Consider the following 19,002-nt stretch of genomic DNA (forward strand, 5'->3'; position numbering starts at 1 on the left):
GCCTCCGCCGCCGGCGCTGCCGTCGAGCGCAGAGGGATGAATCACCCCCTGAGTTTACTTCACAATCCAAGCTCGCAATCGCTGCAGCCGCAGCCTTTGTGCTATCATTCTAAGAGTAATGTCGCCGACTTTTCTTGATGATGCATTGCATTTTCAAAACGTATTATCATATTGTTCTGAAATTTCTCCACTTTCTTTGTATCTAGGTGTTCGAAGGCTTAACTTTGGTCGGAAGCTGCATTTCGCTGAGAAATGCTGGGTTCAAAGAGAGGTGATTCATTTACTTGGGAGGGTTAGAAATGGTGACAGTAATTAATTTAGAATTAGGGTTTAGAAAGATCTAATTTTGTTGATAATCAGGGGGTATCATTGTTGGAAATTGTAGCGCTAATCAGAATTAGCGAGAGTAAATAAAAAGATGTCAACCTGAAACTGCTATTAAACTTTTATTGAGTTGAACAGATATTCTCTACAAGTTATTTTTGCTGATAACAATCCAGCAGATGCGGTGAAGCCAAATAATTCTTACAAAGCTCTCCAGCCCTTTTGAGGACATGATTCAGTATTCAATGATTATGTTTTTGATGAGCATCAGCTTTTTCATCGTCAGTTCATTCAATCTCATCTTTTAATATTAGGAGTTCATGGCTTTTGAAGCCAGAGCTCATTAAACACTATTTTCCATCATCACCCTAGCATTTTATTTTCCCATCAAAGCTTTAGATGAAACTAATTCTCTGCGTTTTGGTTTAAAATTTTTGTATTTAGTATGAAGAGAAGGGCCGAATTGAACCTTCTTAAAGGGAATATTGTGTGCAACTAAGCCTCCCTTCTTCAGTAAGGCAGTGAGGCTCTTGAATATCACAAACGCAATTAGCCAATCTTCAAAGTTAACTGTGCCGTGAAAGAGTCCAGAGCTCTTAATGCAACCTTAAGGTCTTGTAAATTCCGATAGCACTCAATGGCCGCTGTGGCATAAAACTAACCCAAAGAGCCAAATGATTTCATGTTCCCAATTTTTGTCCTGGGGCATGAGGAAGCATAAATTCTTCCTTTATGACATATTTTTATATATGAGAAATATCTCATTTGGTGCATTTTGATCTTACTACAAATATAGAAAGATACTAAAAGTTGACTAGTTTTTTCAGCATCCATTAACTTAATGCCTAGGCTTATTCTTTGTATCACATAACTAGTTGGTTTTCCTCAAGACTAGCCTTATCGACCTCTGCCTTTGTTTACATTGTATTTAGGAAAAAAACTGTGATTCCAGTGATAATTTACGTCTGCATGTACAAACTCTTAGGAAGTTTCCCATTGAAAAGCTCTCTGGTGAAGTTGCCATTGTGCGACTTGATTCATCTCTCCTGCTGGAACAACTGGGCATCAATAGTCTATTTTTGAACGGTGCTCTTTCTACAATCAGATATTTGCATACTGCTGGGGCTAAAGTCCTGCTGATTAGCAATTGGGGTAATTCCAGTGACTCGAACCTTCTTTCGACCGAGTCTTTTGCAGGTCAGTTGCACTCATCTGCAAAAGGACTTCTTTTCTAAATAAGACTAGTGTTTTCATAGTTTGGTTGTGCCTTTCTTGTTTTTCATTTATAATTTTCAATAGCATAAAACATGTTTCATGTTTAGTGTCTGTGTTTTGCTTTAATTTGTATAAGAATTTAAGGTTATATGATGTAGAGGAAGCATGAACAAGCATTTTATTTATATATCGTAGAGCCTCCTATTTTATCTTGAGTTCGATCATGGATTTGTAACTTTGAGTTTCTCGCTTGTTTCTCGCTTGTTTATTGCTTATTCATTTAACAGATCATCTATCCAAGCTTCTCAACATTGAAGTCGTGCCAGCAAATATTGTTTCCGATCTCATGCAATCTACAGAGGAAAAGATCAAGAAATCAGATGTTCTCCTTCTTCCAAATTTATCGAAGTTCAGAGAAGAACTGACTAATTGCACAGATTTTTCTAGAAAATTATCATCAGGAGCTTATGTCTTTGTTAATGATGCTTTCTCCTTATCCCATAAGATTCTTGCATCAACTGTTGGAATCTCGCGGTTTTGTGATGCATCTGTTGCAGGTTTCCATTTTGAAGAGAAGCTATTGCAATTAATAGAAGCCAGGAAGATAACCAGACAACCATATTTTGCAATTGTATATGCCTCCTCATTACATTTTTAAATTTCTATTACAAACTGTGTTGACTAGATATGAACCTCTTTTCTTTTAGCCTTTGTTTTTTTTTCTTCGTTTTTGATGAAATAAACATAATTACTGTTGCCATGAGCTTCATTTAGATGTGTGAAGGGATACTCTTCCTCTTCAAGTATAGTTCTCTTTTCTTTTTGATCAACTCTACCACTAATGTAATTTTTGATGAATATGTCAGAGTCGTCAGACTTATGGTTCCATTGTGTAACAATCAAGGTAGGTTATGAACAATATGTTTTCCTCATAAACTGAAGCATATCTCTTGCTGTAGTTAAGCCTAAGACAAATGTTTGAGGACTAATAAGTTCACTATCGTGATTGTAATATCAAGGGCATCCTCATTTAGTAATAGCGAATCTAGAACGCAAGATTTTTCCTTTTACTTGTTGGTGAGACTACAATTGGATTAGATTTGTTTAACATGAGCTTAAAAGGGGAAAGGTGTATATTAGGTTTAAGATAGAGTTGTCCTGCAAATATCTAACTTCTAACAATTTGCCGTCATTTGAATTACTGATTTGTAATAGATGAAATAGCACCACTGGAGTACACTTCATTGCAGTGCTTAGTATTACCACTTGTCTAAAGCTAGGTTGGATTTTTCTGCTCACTTCATTTCTCTTCATTAGGATACCTAGAGTGGAACTAAATTATGCAGTTAACAACTATGGTCGAGTCTGATTTAAATAGTTTATATGCAATCTTACTTCAGGAATTTGTTTTCTTCAGCCATAGTCTATTGAAATTTTATGTACCGGACTATATTCTTCTACAGTTGATTGTTATGATACTGGAATATCTCCAACAATATGATTCTTAAGTTTGTTTTTACTTAATCCTCAAGTTTTCATCCTGAGCTCTGTGTTACAGCTTTCGGACATCTAAGGAAGATCAGCTTAGTTCTTTTTTGTATCTTTAGGCTTTCTTAGGTAGGCCAACATTTGTTAAGGACGGAGTTCAATATATTTTGACATGCAAGGTGTTTCTGAACACCATCTTTTGTTTGGAGTTTTGAGGCTTACTCTTACTTAAGTGAATTTCTGGATAACCAAATAAAACCTTTCTTTCTTCTGAATTACAACTATTGTTCTGAAACAAATTTTTTTTTTTTGACTATTAAAGTAAATGCTTACATATTAAGTTTTAAATTGGCCTGTTTGATGATTCAGTCATCCCTGCTAAGAATTTGAAATGGTTTGTGAATATTACCATTTATCAAATCTGACTTTCGGTGTTCCTTTGAATTCAACAATTTGATCCAAACTCAATTTCTTTGCCTTTGTGCCTGGTGTTTTCCTTTTGCTTTAGGATTATTATGTTCCTTCTGGCCTGTACCTCTAAGGAAAGCTTTCTAGATGTTGCTAAAATAGGACTTACATGCTCAGATGCAGTTTGTTTTCCCCTGGGTAATCTCAGAGGACCGTGCTGCTACCCGATCAGTTTAGCCTGTCGAGCCTCAGAGGACCGTGCTGCTACCCGATCAGTTTAGCCTGTCGAGCATTATTAGATAAAATGAATTTTCCAATGCTGCACAATGGTTACGGAGTCTTGGGTTTGTTTGGCAACTTCACACTAATCCAGCTATGGCCTTAACCAGGTTAGGATTGGACCAAGGTTGGGGTGGTCCGAACTACAAAGATAACCTAGATAAGGGTCTCTTTTTTAAACTGAAAAAACTAGTCTAATCTTGAACTAGTTTTTTGTCAAACACAACTTAAGCCTCTATCCAAGTTAGTGCCCTTATCCAAGTTAGTGGGTGAATTGCCAAACAAGCCCTTATATATCAGTTTTAACTTTGATAGTTAAGGCATGCCCCTCTTCACGTGACAGTATCACGTTTCTCATTAGGATCATATAATTTTCATCGCCATGCTTTTATATGTTGTGACTTTGTGAGACATATCTCATGGGTCCCTGAAGATGTTTGTAAAATAGATATGTTTTCTTATTTCAGATTTTAGTCTTTGCTGTTGCCTGTTGCACCTTCTAATGGATGCATGCCCATTTTGCTATCATAATGGTAGTCATTTTCTAACTTGTATGTTGGCCTTTGTTATAATACAAGCCAGAGTATGATACCAAGGTCTTGGTCAAGGCCCATCTGGGCCAAAATACACCTTAAACTCAGTTAGGCGGCAGATAAGAAGACCTATGTTATTCTTAATGCAATTTAAGCTTGTGAAGCTGCTGAGACATTCTCAGTTCCCCTAAGTTTGACAAAGTTCTCATGGATCCGGAAGATGGAAAGGTTCACTAGGTAACCTGCGTTAAGTTCGAGGCACTATATACAACCAAAGAATCAAATGACAGCATATTGTTAACTATTTCATACATATTGTGGAAATAGATACGAGCAAATGCTGAATTGAAACTTATTTTTGATATTTGAGCGTGAACTATAAACGGGTACTTCTAATCCGATATTGAACAACTTCATTTTTTTGGGGTAATGATTCTATCTGGTGCCTATGCTTGCATTTATATGACAAAATGAGCAGTTAGGTTGGCTTGACCAATATTTATGATTATATATCCTGTGGTCTTGTTCCGTACTAGGAGCAACTTTTGTTTATATATCCTGTGGTCTTGTTCCGCACTAGGAGTCACCTATTTCCAGTAGAGTAATAAGAAAATCACTTTATTTAAACTTCTCTGAATTGGGGTTGTGATTTTTGATACTGTTATTAATCCTGTCCATGTACAAAGAGAAGGCTTAACAAGAGCACATTCTGGTGCAGATTGGTGGGGGGAATTTCTTAGAAAAAGCACCTGCTTTGCATCTTCTAGCTTCTACATGTGATGGCCTAATTTTTATCGGGAAATTGGCATTTCAAACTATGCATGCTTTGGGTGTATCCGTCCCGTCATGCCTTATTGAACAAGATGCTGCTGGAGAGGCATTAAAATTGATTCAAATTGCACACAATAGGAGAATACCAATATATTATCCAGATGACTTGTGGTGTGCTGATAATCACAACCCAGAGAGTTTGCAGTTGTTTCGTTCTGATGGAATAATGGCTGGTAATTAATCTATATCTCCTTAAATGAACTTTTGATAGTATTTACTTTATCAAGTTTGGCGAAAGGTTAAATGACAAGGAAGATGTCATGAGTTCTGCTTCAATTATACATCACATTGTTATGTGCATGAACATGCTTGCGCGTGTGTTGTGTGCTAAGCTCCACATGCATAAGATTCTATGTTTTTGTATGCTTGAATTAATTTATGTATAAGAGTACATGCATATTTTATTTGAGTAATTGGAAGATGAACTAGAACTTTTTTAGCCATTTTTCTTTTGGTATTTATTCCCGATGTTAACATGCATTTTGCACTTTAAATGCAGCATAATATACATTCTGAAGAAAAGCATCATAAAATAAGTATATAAGCTAAAGCTGTTCTACAGTTAAAGAGGTGTTAATGTTTAAAGCGATGACTCAGGAGCGTGGATTAATTGCAAATTGTCCTTACTTAATTCCAGTAGAAATATTAAGAATCAAATGCTCTACAAAGATTAAATGCAAATTGTCCTCAATTAATTTAAGGTCAACATTGTCAATAATGTGGAGAAAATTGTATTAATATCCTCCAGAATTGCATATCAAAATGATTCTAAACAATAACTTAGAAGCTGCTTAAATAGAGGAAGATGTGAAAGAAAAGACAGTAAGCGGCATAATATGAAAGATTTATCTTATCCTATTTTTCAGCATATTTTTACTGAGCAATCTCAGAATTCTCATTTCTCTACCTTCATTTTTCTTGAAATTGCCAGCATGCAGATTTTTGCAGCGTAGCTGGTTGCACAGCAATCTTTAAAAATTTCCCTTTGTTCTGTCATAAGTCACTGGAATCATTTCTCCACTTGAAGTTTCCACTTTGATTTTATGAGCCTCCGCATCAAGCATGCAATCATAAGCTATGAAGCACGGATACTCCCCCGGAGACCACGAATCCGTGTCTGACACGAATCAGACACGGATTCGTGCACGACACATGCAAGACACGTGTCGGACACGGTCAATCCGTGTCCGACACGGGTCAACAGTCCAAACAAGGGGGATACGGTCAAACAAGGGGAAGGATACGGGGATTCGCCGAATTATGAAGAAAACATCGCAAAAAAACAGAATCAGAACCCGTAACCCAAACCCGCTTCGCTACAAAACCCTAATTTTCACTTACTGAGTTCGCCGCTCGTCCTCATCTCTATCTCTCTCGTCATCGTCCTCTCGAGCTCGACGAACCGCATCCTGTCATCGTCCTCTCGCCGCTGGCTTTATTGTCGTCGATCAATCCCCTCCCGTCATCATCGATCTCTCCTCATCTCGTCGTCGTCGGTCGTCGATCCTCGTCCCGACGCTGGTAAGATCTCTTCTCTCTCTCTCTCCGTCTTCGTCGATCAGATCAGATCTTCGTCGATCTCGACGAACCGCCCGTTGTCGTCGATCAGATCTCGAGATCTGATCTCCGTCTTCGTCGATCTCGAGAGGAGATCTCCGCCTTCGTCGATCTCTTCGTCCCCTCTCATCTCTGTCATCATCGATCTGATCTCTCTTATTTCCGTCCCCTCTCATTTCCGTCTCTCTTCGTCTTTCTTTTATTACTTTTTTATTTTTTTATTTTTTAAAAAGACATAAGATTAACTAATACGTTTGTTTTAATAGTTTATTACACTTTACCCTAACTAAATTCGCATGGACCATGTTCAATTTATTGTTTAAAACTGCTCTGAATGGTTGAATAACTAAACCTAATTAACTGTTTTTGTTTATGCAGCTTGTGCTACTGTTGAAGTGCTGAGCAATTGAGCAACTTTTTTTTGTTCACTTGCTCGTTGCTACTTAACTCTCAAGTATAATCTGTAAAAAAAAAACAAAGTCAGTGAGTAACAACTTATTAATTAGCATAATTAGAAAAAAAAGCTTAAATAGTAATTATCATGAAGTATAATCTGTAAAAAGAATTATTACACAAATGAATTATTACACAAATGAATATGCATATTTTGGCAGTTGTGTTGGAAAATTTTGAGTGATCCTTCATCCTTGCTCATTGTTGCTTAACTCTAAGTATAATCTGTAAAAAGAAAAACAAAGTCAGTGAGCAACAACTTATTAAATCTGTAAGAAGAAATCATCAAACTAGCTTCCACTTAATCTTGATGTATTTTTTGTTTACAAAATTGTTATGTTGTGAAACTTGTTATGTTGTGATTTGATGGAATGAGTATGAACTCAAATTCCTTTTTGTTTACAAACTTGTTATTTTGTGATGGAATGAGTATGTCTCAAATTCCTTTTTGTTTACAAACTTGTTATTTTGTGATAGATTCATAATTTAGATTGTTATTTGAATTTTATAAATTTTTCTATATATAATAATAATTAAAAAAAATCCTCGCCGTATCCCCGTATCCTATTTTTTTGGATTTTGCCGTATCCCGTATCCGTGTCCGTGTCGTATCCGTGTCCCGTATCCGTATCCGTGCATCATAGATCATAAGTCATTAAATTGTGATTGATCCTAAGTGAAATTGATGAGCTAAGCTATTTCTTGGCCATTAATGCGAAATGCAACCTTTCTCTCTCATAATTCTCTTAAAGTTATACCCTACATATTCCTGTCGTCATCCTACTGATGCTGTAAGCTTTAAATTAAAGCTTTTGTCCCCCTTCGGCTTCAAAATTATCTTCGCTAGTATCATGAACTGATGCAGTGCCATCTATAAAGATGAGACACCATGTGGCCTCATTCTATATATTCCTAGTAACTTCACCCATTATAATGCAAAGAGATGGGAACTTATTGTCAATCTTAAAGATTTAAACATTAAACAATGATAGAAATGTTTGGATTTTAAATTTATTCTATTTCTCAGTGAAACATTACATGCCACTCATTCTAGCAGATAAACTGGAAAAAGAAGAAACATTATTTTGCTATTATCTTGTGCTACATATACACACAGACCTCATGAGACGGAAGGTGAGAGTTCATCCGTACACACCATGCCTTGTCATAGCTTTATTCCCCATTCAGCATTTTCCCTTTCACCTTTGACATTGTGACTAGCCATATCCCTCATGGCAACAGAGACGTGTTACCTTCTAAGCCTATGAATGAAGAAGTTCTCTAGTCTGTGCACCTATTCATACACATGCATATTGAACAAAACTAATTCCTGTCTTACCATTGAAGCTTTCCTTTGTTAGGTTGGACACCTCTTTATCTTGGTCCAGTTTCGTTGGAGAAGATTTTTGCTTTGCTTTCAAAATGCAAGGTATGGTTACTTCATTATAGTACCTCTGTACCTATACTATGATACACTAAGCTCATTATCTCTTAACTATAAGAAAGAAAAATCTATTTAAATTGTTATATGACTGTATATCTAGCTCTATCTTCTGCTTCAGCATTCAACGAAGCATTAACTCTACTTATTAGTCTCCCATATTAATTCATATTCTGTGGAGTTAGGTGAAATGATCAATAGTCTATGACTATCATCTCTCATCTAGAAAATATACTAAGTGGCAGGAGTTAAATTTCAATTCATTCGTTACCATTTTGTCTTAATAGAATTATAACTAGAAGTGTTCCTGCCCAATTTGGTTCCTGTACATGACTTTACCACGCAGCATCAAAGAAAAGAGATATCACAAAATATGTGATTCTAATGCAAGTCATTGTCCTGGCTCTTTGCTTAACAACCCAAAGTTGCTTTGTGACAAGGCTTTACATTTATATGGTGGACATTGTCCATGGACAGCATTCTAAGACAAAAAGCACTCCTTAAACTGATTCGAAGCCACCCTTAGACTTGGAACATTTACTATGCAAATTGGCTGAGTTTTTAAATACCCTCATTATAAAGCGAACTAAAAATTATCTAGAGTGCCTCTTCATAAACCAGAGTTTAAATCTCTGCATCTTCATAGAAAATGATGTGATAAAATCCATCTAAAGTTGATGTTTAAATATCACCAAATGATTAATAAGCATGGATAACTTTTGAGAGTTATGTTCTTCTTTATAGAATAAACTTTATTATATTATGTTTCCATAACTATCATATTTTGAAATTAGGATCAGTGGAATGGGCCCAGGGGAACTTTAAGTCTTGTGATTATGTTAATGATGATATTCCTGACATTATTTGAGGTGTTCGCTGAAGAACTAAGCTGTAAATTCATTATACTCTACAGTTTTGGATTAGTTTTGCTCATGTTTACATATGAATGTAAACAGATTCAGATTATCCAAACAAATTCCTCATTGGTATCCTCTTGTATGCGATATGGAGATTTAAGATACCTTATCCACAGAGGTTCAGGTTTGGATACAGATAGTTTCGAAGTGATTATCCTTCAAAAAGGTTTTGAAGCAAGTTTCGAAAAGCTTTTTTCAAACAATTGGTCACATCCCTGTTAGTTTTCTGCGCTAGGTTACCTGGAAACTTCATTTGGACTCCCGTATTCGTGTCCGACACTTCCCCTAACCATGCCCGTGTCCGTGTCCGTGTCCGACACTCAACACTTCTTGAGTATATACATACATTTATATAGATGTGTACTCAATTATATAATATATGTTTTAGTTTGAAACACTGATGATACCCTTCTTGGATGTATATCTTAGACTTGGCCTCAAATTTTTGCATCTCATTGGACTCAGGTCAGGTTTGTTTCAACCGATACCAGTTCATAATTTGAATGGTCTTTTAGGTATCCAGTTAAAAAATGAGCGATTTTCGACTTATATTCTGCTTAATAAAGAAATAAAAAAGTTATAGATATTTTATTTCTCATAATATGTGAATAAAAAAACAATATAAATTATTGATTTCAACATATATATACACACACACACATGCATATACATACATACATACATATTATTGATTTCAGCACACACATATAACCATGTCCCCATATCATATATTTTACAAATTTGTTGTGTCCCGTGTTCGCACTCGTGTCCGTGTCTGCACCGGCACATGTATCCGTGCAACACAGGTTTTCTGAGACATAGTTATGCGTCAAACAGGTGATGATGATAATGGTGACATTCCTAACTCTGGGATTCTCTTTTGTCTGTCCTGTAACCTTTATGTTACATACTCTCTAAGGGCGGATGACATTGAGATTGTGGTACACAATGACTGACTATTTCATATCACAGTGGTGGGGTATTGTCCTTCTAAATTTTGAATTATTGGAATTTTCGCTCTTTTTTGCATAATGTTCTTCATTTTTCATTATCCATTCATCCTGTATTTTTTCTTAATTTCATAAATTAAACTATTGCACATCTCAGTTTATTCTTGTGCTCAATCTAGTTCAAAGTAGAAAAATGATATAAAGTAAAAGATGGGTGTTTGATTTCTGGTATTTCATGTTATTTGCAAGAGAGAGTATGTTTATGAAGGTGATGAGGAAGTCATGAAAGTTCTGAATTGTGCTGTTAGCCATATTATTTCTGATACTTTAGCTTTCTAATTAGGTCAATATTAATTTCCTTTTATCTTTTTTCTGACGCGTTCCAGAAGGTTTTATGGATTGGTCCGCTAAAATTTGATCCATCAGTGGAAGATGCAGATGGAGAATCTAAGTTAGCTTTGATGCTTGAAAGTATAAATAAAGCTGGCTGTGAGGTAACTGTCGTTGGAAATGCGGCTTGCAAGGCAATATTTAGACACTCTAGTACTATTTCAACGTATAAAATATTCAAAAGTGCATCAGTGTTGTGGGATTTTCTCAAGGGAAGGACATTGCCAGGTGTTACTGCTTTAGACAGAGTATGCAATCTAACTCACTTTACAGTATGATGCCTTCTGCATTTTGAAATTGTTGATATCAAGTTGGTCTGCATAATCTGCCACTTTGTTTATTCAAAACTTACTTTTCAATATGGTAAGGTGTGTGCCGAAATTAGTAATTTGGATGCCTATCTGACAGGTTAGGATTGTTTTTTTAGTGCTCACTTTTGTCGTTATTTCCAGATTATCGAATAACGCCCCAAAAAAAACAGTCAATGCTTGCTTTAATGGTCATCTATCAGTAAATGCATTTTGATATCTGAAAGATGAGAGTAGATTGGGGGAAATGTTGCTTATTTACTTCTGCAGGTATTATAATCTTGGTACAATCTTGAAAACTACATTTTGGTCTTTGTTTGTCAGTGTATGGGAGGGATCTAACATGCTCATAGTCTTGAGCTCCAAAAGAACTTGGGCCCAAAAGGAGCAAGGATGTTACAGATACCTTGTTAGCAGCTAGTGTTGCGAAACCACCCAAATTCTGCAAACTGATTTGCAGAATTTTGAAATTAACCTAGATATTAACGGAATGAATCAAATCCTGCAGATTTCAGTGTATGAGAAATGAGCTGTAGGTGTGCATTTGTTGGATGCATGTTTCAACTTGTCTCTTATGCATACATCTTCATCTGTCATTGGGTGGATACAACAGTTATTATCCGCCTAACAATTATTTGTACATTATTTATGCTTTAATTTTATTGCAAGTCCTTTATAGTTTTTATGTATATACCCGTTGACATTGATTTCATAGTTTTTACTCAGTATAAGCTTTCATTCAAACTATTAAATGGGTTACATGTGCGAAAATATATATTTCTTTAGTACTGAAAGTCAGTAGTTTTTTGTTCTTTTTTTTTATTTCTGTGTTATTTCCCTGCAGGATTATCCGTTTCACCTTGATTGGGATGCTATTTTCACAGACCCAACTAAACCTTTGGTTGTTGATATTGGTAGTGGTACGTGTTGATAATTTTATTTTCACTCAGATGTTAATTTTACCATCACTTTTGCATATAATATTGTGTATTGAATCTGCATTTCTTTTTATTGCTGTGTATATGTGGACATGATATGAAAAACGTGACGACAATAGAATAAAATTTAAAAACTCCTAAAAGTCTAGAATATTTTTTTGTTTAGATGTTTTTATATTAGGCATTTCATGAAAAAAGTAAAAATGTCAATACTATAAAATTTAAATACTCCTATGAGCCTAGAAATTTAACTTAGAAACTTCTGTCAAAAAGTTATCACTAACCAGTCATTTTGATGTCAAAACTTGATGTTCACAATTTTGAACCGCGTTAAGGACTTGGAGTAGCCAGCTAGATTGTTTGGTTAGACAACATACGGAACACACGATAAAAAAGTCTATTTTATGTGATGCTTTGGTTAGATATCTTATTTAATAATTTTTAGCATCTTTCGTTATTCGGTTGTTCACTCATGCATATGCCACAACTGATATCATGCTTTACAAAACACATAAAGCTTGGTGCACAGAGATACTTGACATGCACACACGCCCATCACATACGCAGAAATATTAGCATTATAAACTGCATATTTTCTCTTCAGGTTTGACTGTTTAGTATTTGCTCGTTTATCTGTGCACATGAAACAATACTTTCGCAGACCCCAACAATTTACAGGTTCATCAATAATTCTTAAATTCTTTCCATTTCAAGAATCATAAGATTATTTGGGCAGAAACCTTGCTTTTAGTAGAAGTTTGGAACAAGAAAATATGAGCCACACCTCCCATTGTGCTTGATTCTAACAGGAAATAGCTAATTAAATATGGGTAGAAATTTTGTTTTCAGAAAGTGGGTGACAGCTTGCTTCTATTGTGAACAATCCTATCTCTGTGTATGGTCATGACAAGAAACGAAAACGATTACATTGAAGCATAATGTGAATAAATGATTAATGCACTGTACTGTATTTCATTATGAAGTTCTTCTTTTTCTTTAATTTGATGAACCGCTGGTTCTTTCTCTTGTATATGCTTACAATAATAGAAAGTACTTGTATATATAGGATGAGAGTGCTGCGGTAGTTATATAATGATGATAAATTAATCCAATTGTTTTCGTATAATTTAGAAATCAGGGGCTGCAGTGCACATACATCCCTGGGATGAAACTATCCCATTACATAAAAAAATGAACATGACACTATCCTGATGTCAAATGGTTCCAGATGCTTGAGACATCAACCTGTATTTTTTTAGAATTCTATAGCCCTGATCAATCTAATGATCTTTGGGTTTTACTATTCCTAAAGTCCCTGCCACTACCCCAATGCTCCGAAGTTGTGAGGCTTGAGGAAAACGATTACATTGAAGCATAATGTGAATAAATGATTAATGCATTGTACTGTATTTCATTATGAAGTTCTTCTTTTTCTTTAATTTGGTGAACCGTTGGTTCTTTCTCTTGTATATGCTTACAATAATAGAAAGTACTTGTATATATAGGATGAGAGTGCTGCGCTAGTTATATAATGATGATAAATTAATCCAATTGTTTTCGTATAATTTAGAAATCAGGGGCTGCAGTGCAGATACAACCCTGGGATGAAAATATCCTATTACATAAAATAATGAACATGACGTTATCCTGATGTCAAATGGTTCCAGATGCTTGAGACATCAACCTGTATTTTTTTTAGTATTCTATAGCCCTGAACAATCTAATGATCCTTGAGTTTTACTATTCCTAAAGAGTTGAAATATATGAGAAAACCCTAAATCTTATTATGAGATCTCTTGGGCTTATATAGGCCCTACAAAATACAACTTACAAATAAGTCCCTACATATTACTCATATGTCAACACTCCTCCTCAAGATGGGCGAAAGATATCCACTAAGCACATCTTGTCACATCCTCTAACCATATCTACTGAGCTAAGTCCCTTAGCCAGACAATCTGCTACCTGGTCCTTAGTTGAAACATGACTTAGCTCCAGTAGTCTACTATCCAACTTCTCTTTGATGAAGAACCTATCGATCTCAATATGTTTGGTTCTATCATGCTGCACTGGGTTGTTGGCGATACTGATGGCTGACTTGTTATCACACCACAACTTCATCTTAGCTCCTTGATCCAGCTTCAGCTCCACCAGCATACTCTTCAACCATAGCAACTCAGCAACTCCTAAGGCCATAGCTCTATACTCTGCTTCAGCTGTTGATCTCGCCACCACTGATTGCTTCTTGCTCTTCCACGAGACCAAGTTGCCTCCTATAAAGATACAATATCCTGAGGTGGACCTCCTGTCATCAGCACAACTAGCCCAATCAGAGTCACAATAACCCTCAATGCTCATTTGTTCATTCTTCCTGAACATCAATCCTTTTCCTGGGGCACTTTTCAAATACCTAAGAATCTGGTACACTGCGTCCATATGACCCTTCCTCGGATCATGCATGTAGCGACTTACCACGCTCACTGCAAAAGAGATATCGGGACGTGTGTGACTCAAATAGATCAACCTGCCCACTAGTCTCTGGTATCTGTCACGATCAACTGGCTCTCCAGCCTCAGCACCCAGTTTAAACTTCTGATCGATCGGTGTAGTTGCAGGTTTACACCCTAACATCCATGTTTCTTTGAGAAGATCCAGTGCATACTTTCTTTGGGAGAGAACAATCCCCTCAGCTCCTCGAGCTATCTCTATCCCAAGAAAATATCGAAGCAAGCCAAGATCTTTCACCTCGAATTCCTTACCCAGTCTCACTTTGAGTTGGGCAATCTCCTTCTCATCATCTCCTGTAATAATCATATCATCCACATATACCGCCAGCATGGTAATGTGGCCTCCACTTCGTCGAAAGAACACGGTATGGTCGGCGTTGATCTGCTGGTACCCCATACCAATCATAGCCCTCCTGAATCTGTCAAACCAAGCACGTGGAGACTGCTTCAGGCCATAGAGAGACTTCTTCAATCTGCAGACTTTGCCCACTGTCTGATCTGTGTCGAATCCTGGTGGTATTTTCATGTATACCTCTTCCACCAGATCTCCATGAAGGAATGCAATCTTCACATCTAGTTGGTGTAGCTTTCATCCATCATTTACTGCCAGAGAGATCAAGGTCCGAACAGTGCTCATCTTCGCTACCGGTGCAAAAGTCTCATCATAGTCGATTCCATACGTCTAGCTATACCCTTTTGCCACCAGACGAGCCTTGTAGCGCTCAACTTGTCCATCTGGATTCTGCTTCACAGTGAAGACTCACTTGCATCCAACTGCTCTCTTTCCTTCTGGTAGTTTTACTAGCTCCCAAGTGCGGTTCTTCTCCAGAGCTCCTAGTTCCTCGTGCATAGCTGCTTTTCACTTTGGGTCCTTCTTAGCAACCTGCCAATTATTAGGTACAGTAACAGAGTCCAATGATGCAATGAATGCTCCATGTGCAGGATGAATATTAGAATATGATACAAACTAGGCAAGATCCCAACCATATCTATCGGGAGGATGTCCCGCATTGCTGCGAGTAGTCCTCCGTACTGACATTGGTGTGGGAGGAGTAATGAGAGGAATGATATCACCTTGAGAGGAATCTGATGGTGGTGTAGGTGTCTCAGGAGTCGGGACAGGCGTTGATAAGGGACTTGGCACTAGTGGCACTGTAGGTACTGTTTCTGCAATTTGCTTCCCCTTCCTACTATAGGTAAGTAGCTCCCCCTGAGCCGTGGGCCTAACACTTCTTGTCTCCTTATCCTCTTCTTCTTTATTCTCCTGCTCCTCCTCAACCAATTCTCCTTCCCAAGGAATCGTTAGAGAAATCGATTTCTCCATATTATTCTCTACATTATTCATCTGCCTCTCACCATTCTCCCCTTCTCGCCTCATACTTCCAGTATTGGGCGAGTCACCAACGGATGAGGGTACCTTCTGTGTGTAATATGGCTCAAATTCACAAAAGCACACATCCATGCTCACGAACAGCCTTTTCTCCACCGGACTCCAGCAAATATATCCCTTTTGAGTAGCAAAATATCCCACAAAAATACACTTCACCGCTCTAGGGGCAAGCTTCCCGACTGATGGTTTGTTATCCTTCACAAAGCATACACAGCCAAATACTTTCAGTGGAAGAATCTCACCATTATCTCCTTTCAACGTCTCACACGGAGACTTCCAATCCAGTACTCTCGAGGGCATTCTGTTGATCAGCGCCGTTGCAGTCAATACTGCTTGCCCCCACAATGTTTTTGGGATATTCATGGAGATCATCATACTTCTAGCAACCTCTAAAAGATGTCTGTTCTTCCTTTCCGCTACCCCATTCTGAGCTGGTGTGTATGGACATGTAGTCTGGTGTTGTATTTCCTGAGATGATAAGTATTCTCCAAACACCCTGTTGGTGTACTCTGTCCCATTATCAGATCTCAATACCTTCATCACTGCTCCATATTGAGTCTGAACATACCTATGAAAGTTTTGAAAGCAGCCAAACACTTCACTCTTATTCTTCATCAGGTATAACCAAGTAACGCGAGAGAAGCAATCAATGAAGGTAACAAAATACTTGTATCCATTCATAGAACTTGTGGAACACGGCCCCCACACATCTGAATGTATCATATCAAATGCATGAGAACTCCTATGATCAGAACTAACATAAGAGCTTCTAGTAAGCTTTCCCAACTTACATGCATCACACACAAGTTACTCTTTATTTACTTTCTCAAATAAAGATGGATACAACCTACTTAAAACACCGAAAGAAGTATGTCCCAAGCGTTTGTGATGAAGCATCAACACATTCTCAGCACTCATCTCAGATCCTACTTCTGCTCTCTCTACCATTGACACCAAAGCTGAATCTAGCCCTTCACGATCTAGATACCACAGTCCATTACGTCATGTGCCAGTCCCAAGTCTCCGTCCTGTCCCCTTCTCCTGAAAGATCACCTTGGGAATATCAAAAAAAAAAACAATGCATTTTAGTTGGAGGATGATAGAACTAATGGATAAAAGATTGACTGGAAAGGAAGGAGCATGCAAAACATTGGACAAAGTTACAGAACCAGTACAATGCCTCTGACGAAGAACGAGGTGGATGCCTCCTCAGTCCCACTCCTCAAGTCTCCATCCCCTGCTACTTGCTGTTTTTTTCTGAGTATCGTCAGGAGAGCACGATCCTCCTCTGTAAAGACCACCTCAGCTTCTTCTTCTTCTGCTACCGTCAGATTCGCCCGATTCTCTGCTCCTCTTCCACCTCGTCGACCCCCACGGCCACGACCACGACCTCCGAACTGTCCACGTCCACCCGAATCTCCTTCCTTGGGTGGCTTGGTGCAAGCATGCCTTAGATGACCCACCGCACCGTAGTTGTAGCACTGTCGAGTCTCTCCCCTAGATCCAGTGCTGCTAGAGGCTGTCAGTGCTGACTTCACCACAGGAAGTCCACATGTCCCCGCCTGTAGCCGAATGCGAGTCTCCTCCTGGATCATAGCAGAGATAGCCTCCTCAAGCGTGGGAATCTTCGGCTGAGCTAGCAGCAATGCGATTCGCTGAGCGAACTCTGATGTCAATCCCTTGAGAAACACCATAGTCCTCTCCTGTAGAAAGGCCTCCCGCTCTTTACATCCCGGGTCCTTGCAGCTAGCCCGGGGGGGAAAATGATCATAATCTAGCCACAGATGCTCCAGCTCTGTGGCATACTCCTGTACAGTCCGCTCTCCCTGGACTGTGACGTCGGTTTCTCCTTTAATCTGGAACACCCGTAAGTTATTCCCTACTCCATCATAGGTCCTCCTCAACTTTTCCCAGACGTCCTTCACCTTCTCAATGCCATCAACTGTGGCGGCGATCGACTGGACCAATGAGTTGAGGAGCCAGATATACACCAACATGTGTGTGGACTTCCACTCGTCTCTTCCTTCGGAGTCATTATCCGGCTCTGTCGCTTCTCCTGTCAGATAACCCTCCAGGTTCCTCCCTGCAAGGGTGTATCTCACCCGCCGTGACCAGCTCAGGTACGTACTAGGTCCATCCAGCTTCAGATCGATGGTCGGAAGCTCCAACTTCTTCGATGGTTTTGTCGCGCTCTCACCAGCCGACAACTTCATTAGCTTCATCAAAGTTGACACCTCCGCAGGGTTCAACTTCTTGATGATCTCCTCCATCGAACAAGCTTCAGACCTAACACCTGATCACCTACTCTTCCAACCCTTGTTGTGTGCAGTAAAAATTTCGGCAGCACTTCTGCTGCACAACAAGAGTAGGATCGCAAACAAATTCTCGTTTCTCAGAGAAAACAAGAACAAAAAACAGTTATATATCTCATCGATGTGAGATATATACTCTTCCTGTCATCAGTTCGAGGACTGAGTCGAGGGAATCCATGCCAAACTCTAGGTTCGACACGCGATGCATCGCGGGGCGGAGGGGGGTGAAGGGGCTGCTGGCCGAGGGGGCTGCTGCGAAACTCTAGATACAATGAAGGGGCTGCCGCGACGGGGGGCTGCTGTGTGGGGCTGCTTGGGGTGGGGGGCTGCGCGAGGGGGCTGCCGTGGGGGGGGGGCTGTGTGTGGAGTGAGCTGCCATGGGGGGGGGCTGCTGCGAGGGGGCTGCTTGTGGGGGGCTGCCATGGGGGCTGCTGTGGTGTGTGGGGCGCTTTGTGGGGTGCTGCGGGGCTGCGTGGGGTGGGGGGTTCCGTGGGGTTGGGGCGCAAGGGGGCGGCTGCGTGGGGGGGGCGGGTGCTGCTGTGGGGTGGGTGGGGGGCTGCCGTGGGGGTGGGGCTGCAAGGGGGCTGCTGTGGGTGGGGGCTGCTCGCCGAGGGGGGCTGTCGTGGAAGGGGGGTTGATGCTCCGGTGGGGGTGGCGGCGTGAGCGGGCGGGCAGCCGGGGTGGGGGGGGAGACGACGCTAGGGTTTTGGTGGAGGCTCTGATACCAAGTTGAAATATATGAGAAAACCCTAAATCTTATT

General features: G+C 39.1%; 1 protein-coding gene across 7 annotated transcripts in view; it reads left to right on the forward strand.

Annotated features, from left to right (window-relative positions):
* Positions 10–19,002, forward strand: part of LOC109837488 (phosphoglycerate kinase-like) — a 28,130-nt gene continuing 9,137 nt past the window's right edge. For 4 of the 7 annotated variants that reach the window (XM_020405747.1, XM_020405749.1, XM_020405750.1 and 1 more), the window contains exons 1-8: positions 10–115; positions 207–271; positions 1,257–1,521; positions 1,827–2,170; positions 4,966–5,251; positions 8,450–8,517; positions 10,783–11,034; positions 11,939–12,014. In XM_020405747.1, the coding sequence (XP_020261336.1) occupies positions 37–115; positions 207–271; positions 1,257–1,521; positions 1,827–2,170; positions 4,966–5,251; positions 8,450–8,517; positions 10,783–11,034; positions 11,939–12,014 (1,435 nt within the window). In that variant the 5' untranslated portion in view covers positions 10–36. The remainder of the gene's footprint in view (positions 116–206; positions 272–1,256; positions 1,522–1,826; positions 2,171–4,965; positions 5,252–8,449; positions 8,518–10,782; positions 11,035–11,938; positions 12,015–19,002) is intronic. The other 3 variants (XM_020405748.1, XM_020405753.1, XM_020405752.1) reach the window with 3 other exon arrangements.

This window comes from Asparagus officinalis, chromosome 4, assembly GCF_001876935.1.
Source record: "Asparagus officinalis chromosome 4, Aspof.V1, whole genome shotgun sequence".
Classification (NCBI taxonomy): Eukaryota; Viridiplantae; Streptophyta; class Magnoliopsida; order Asparagales; family Asparagaceae; genus Asparagus; species Asparagus officinalis.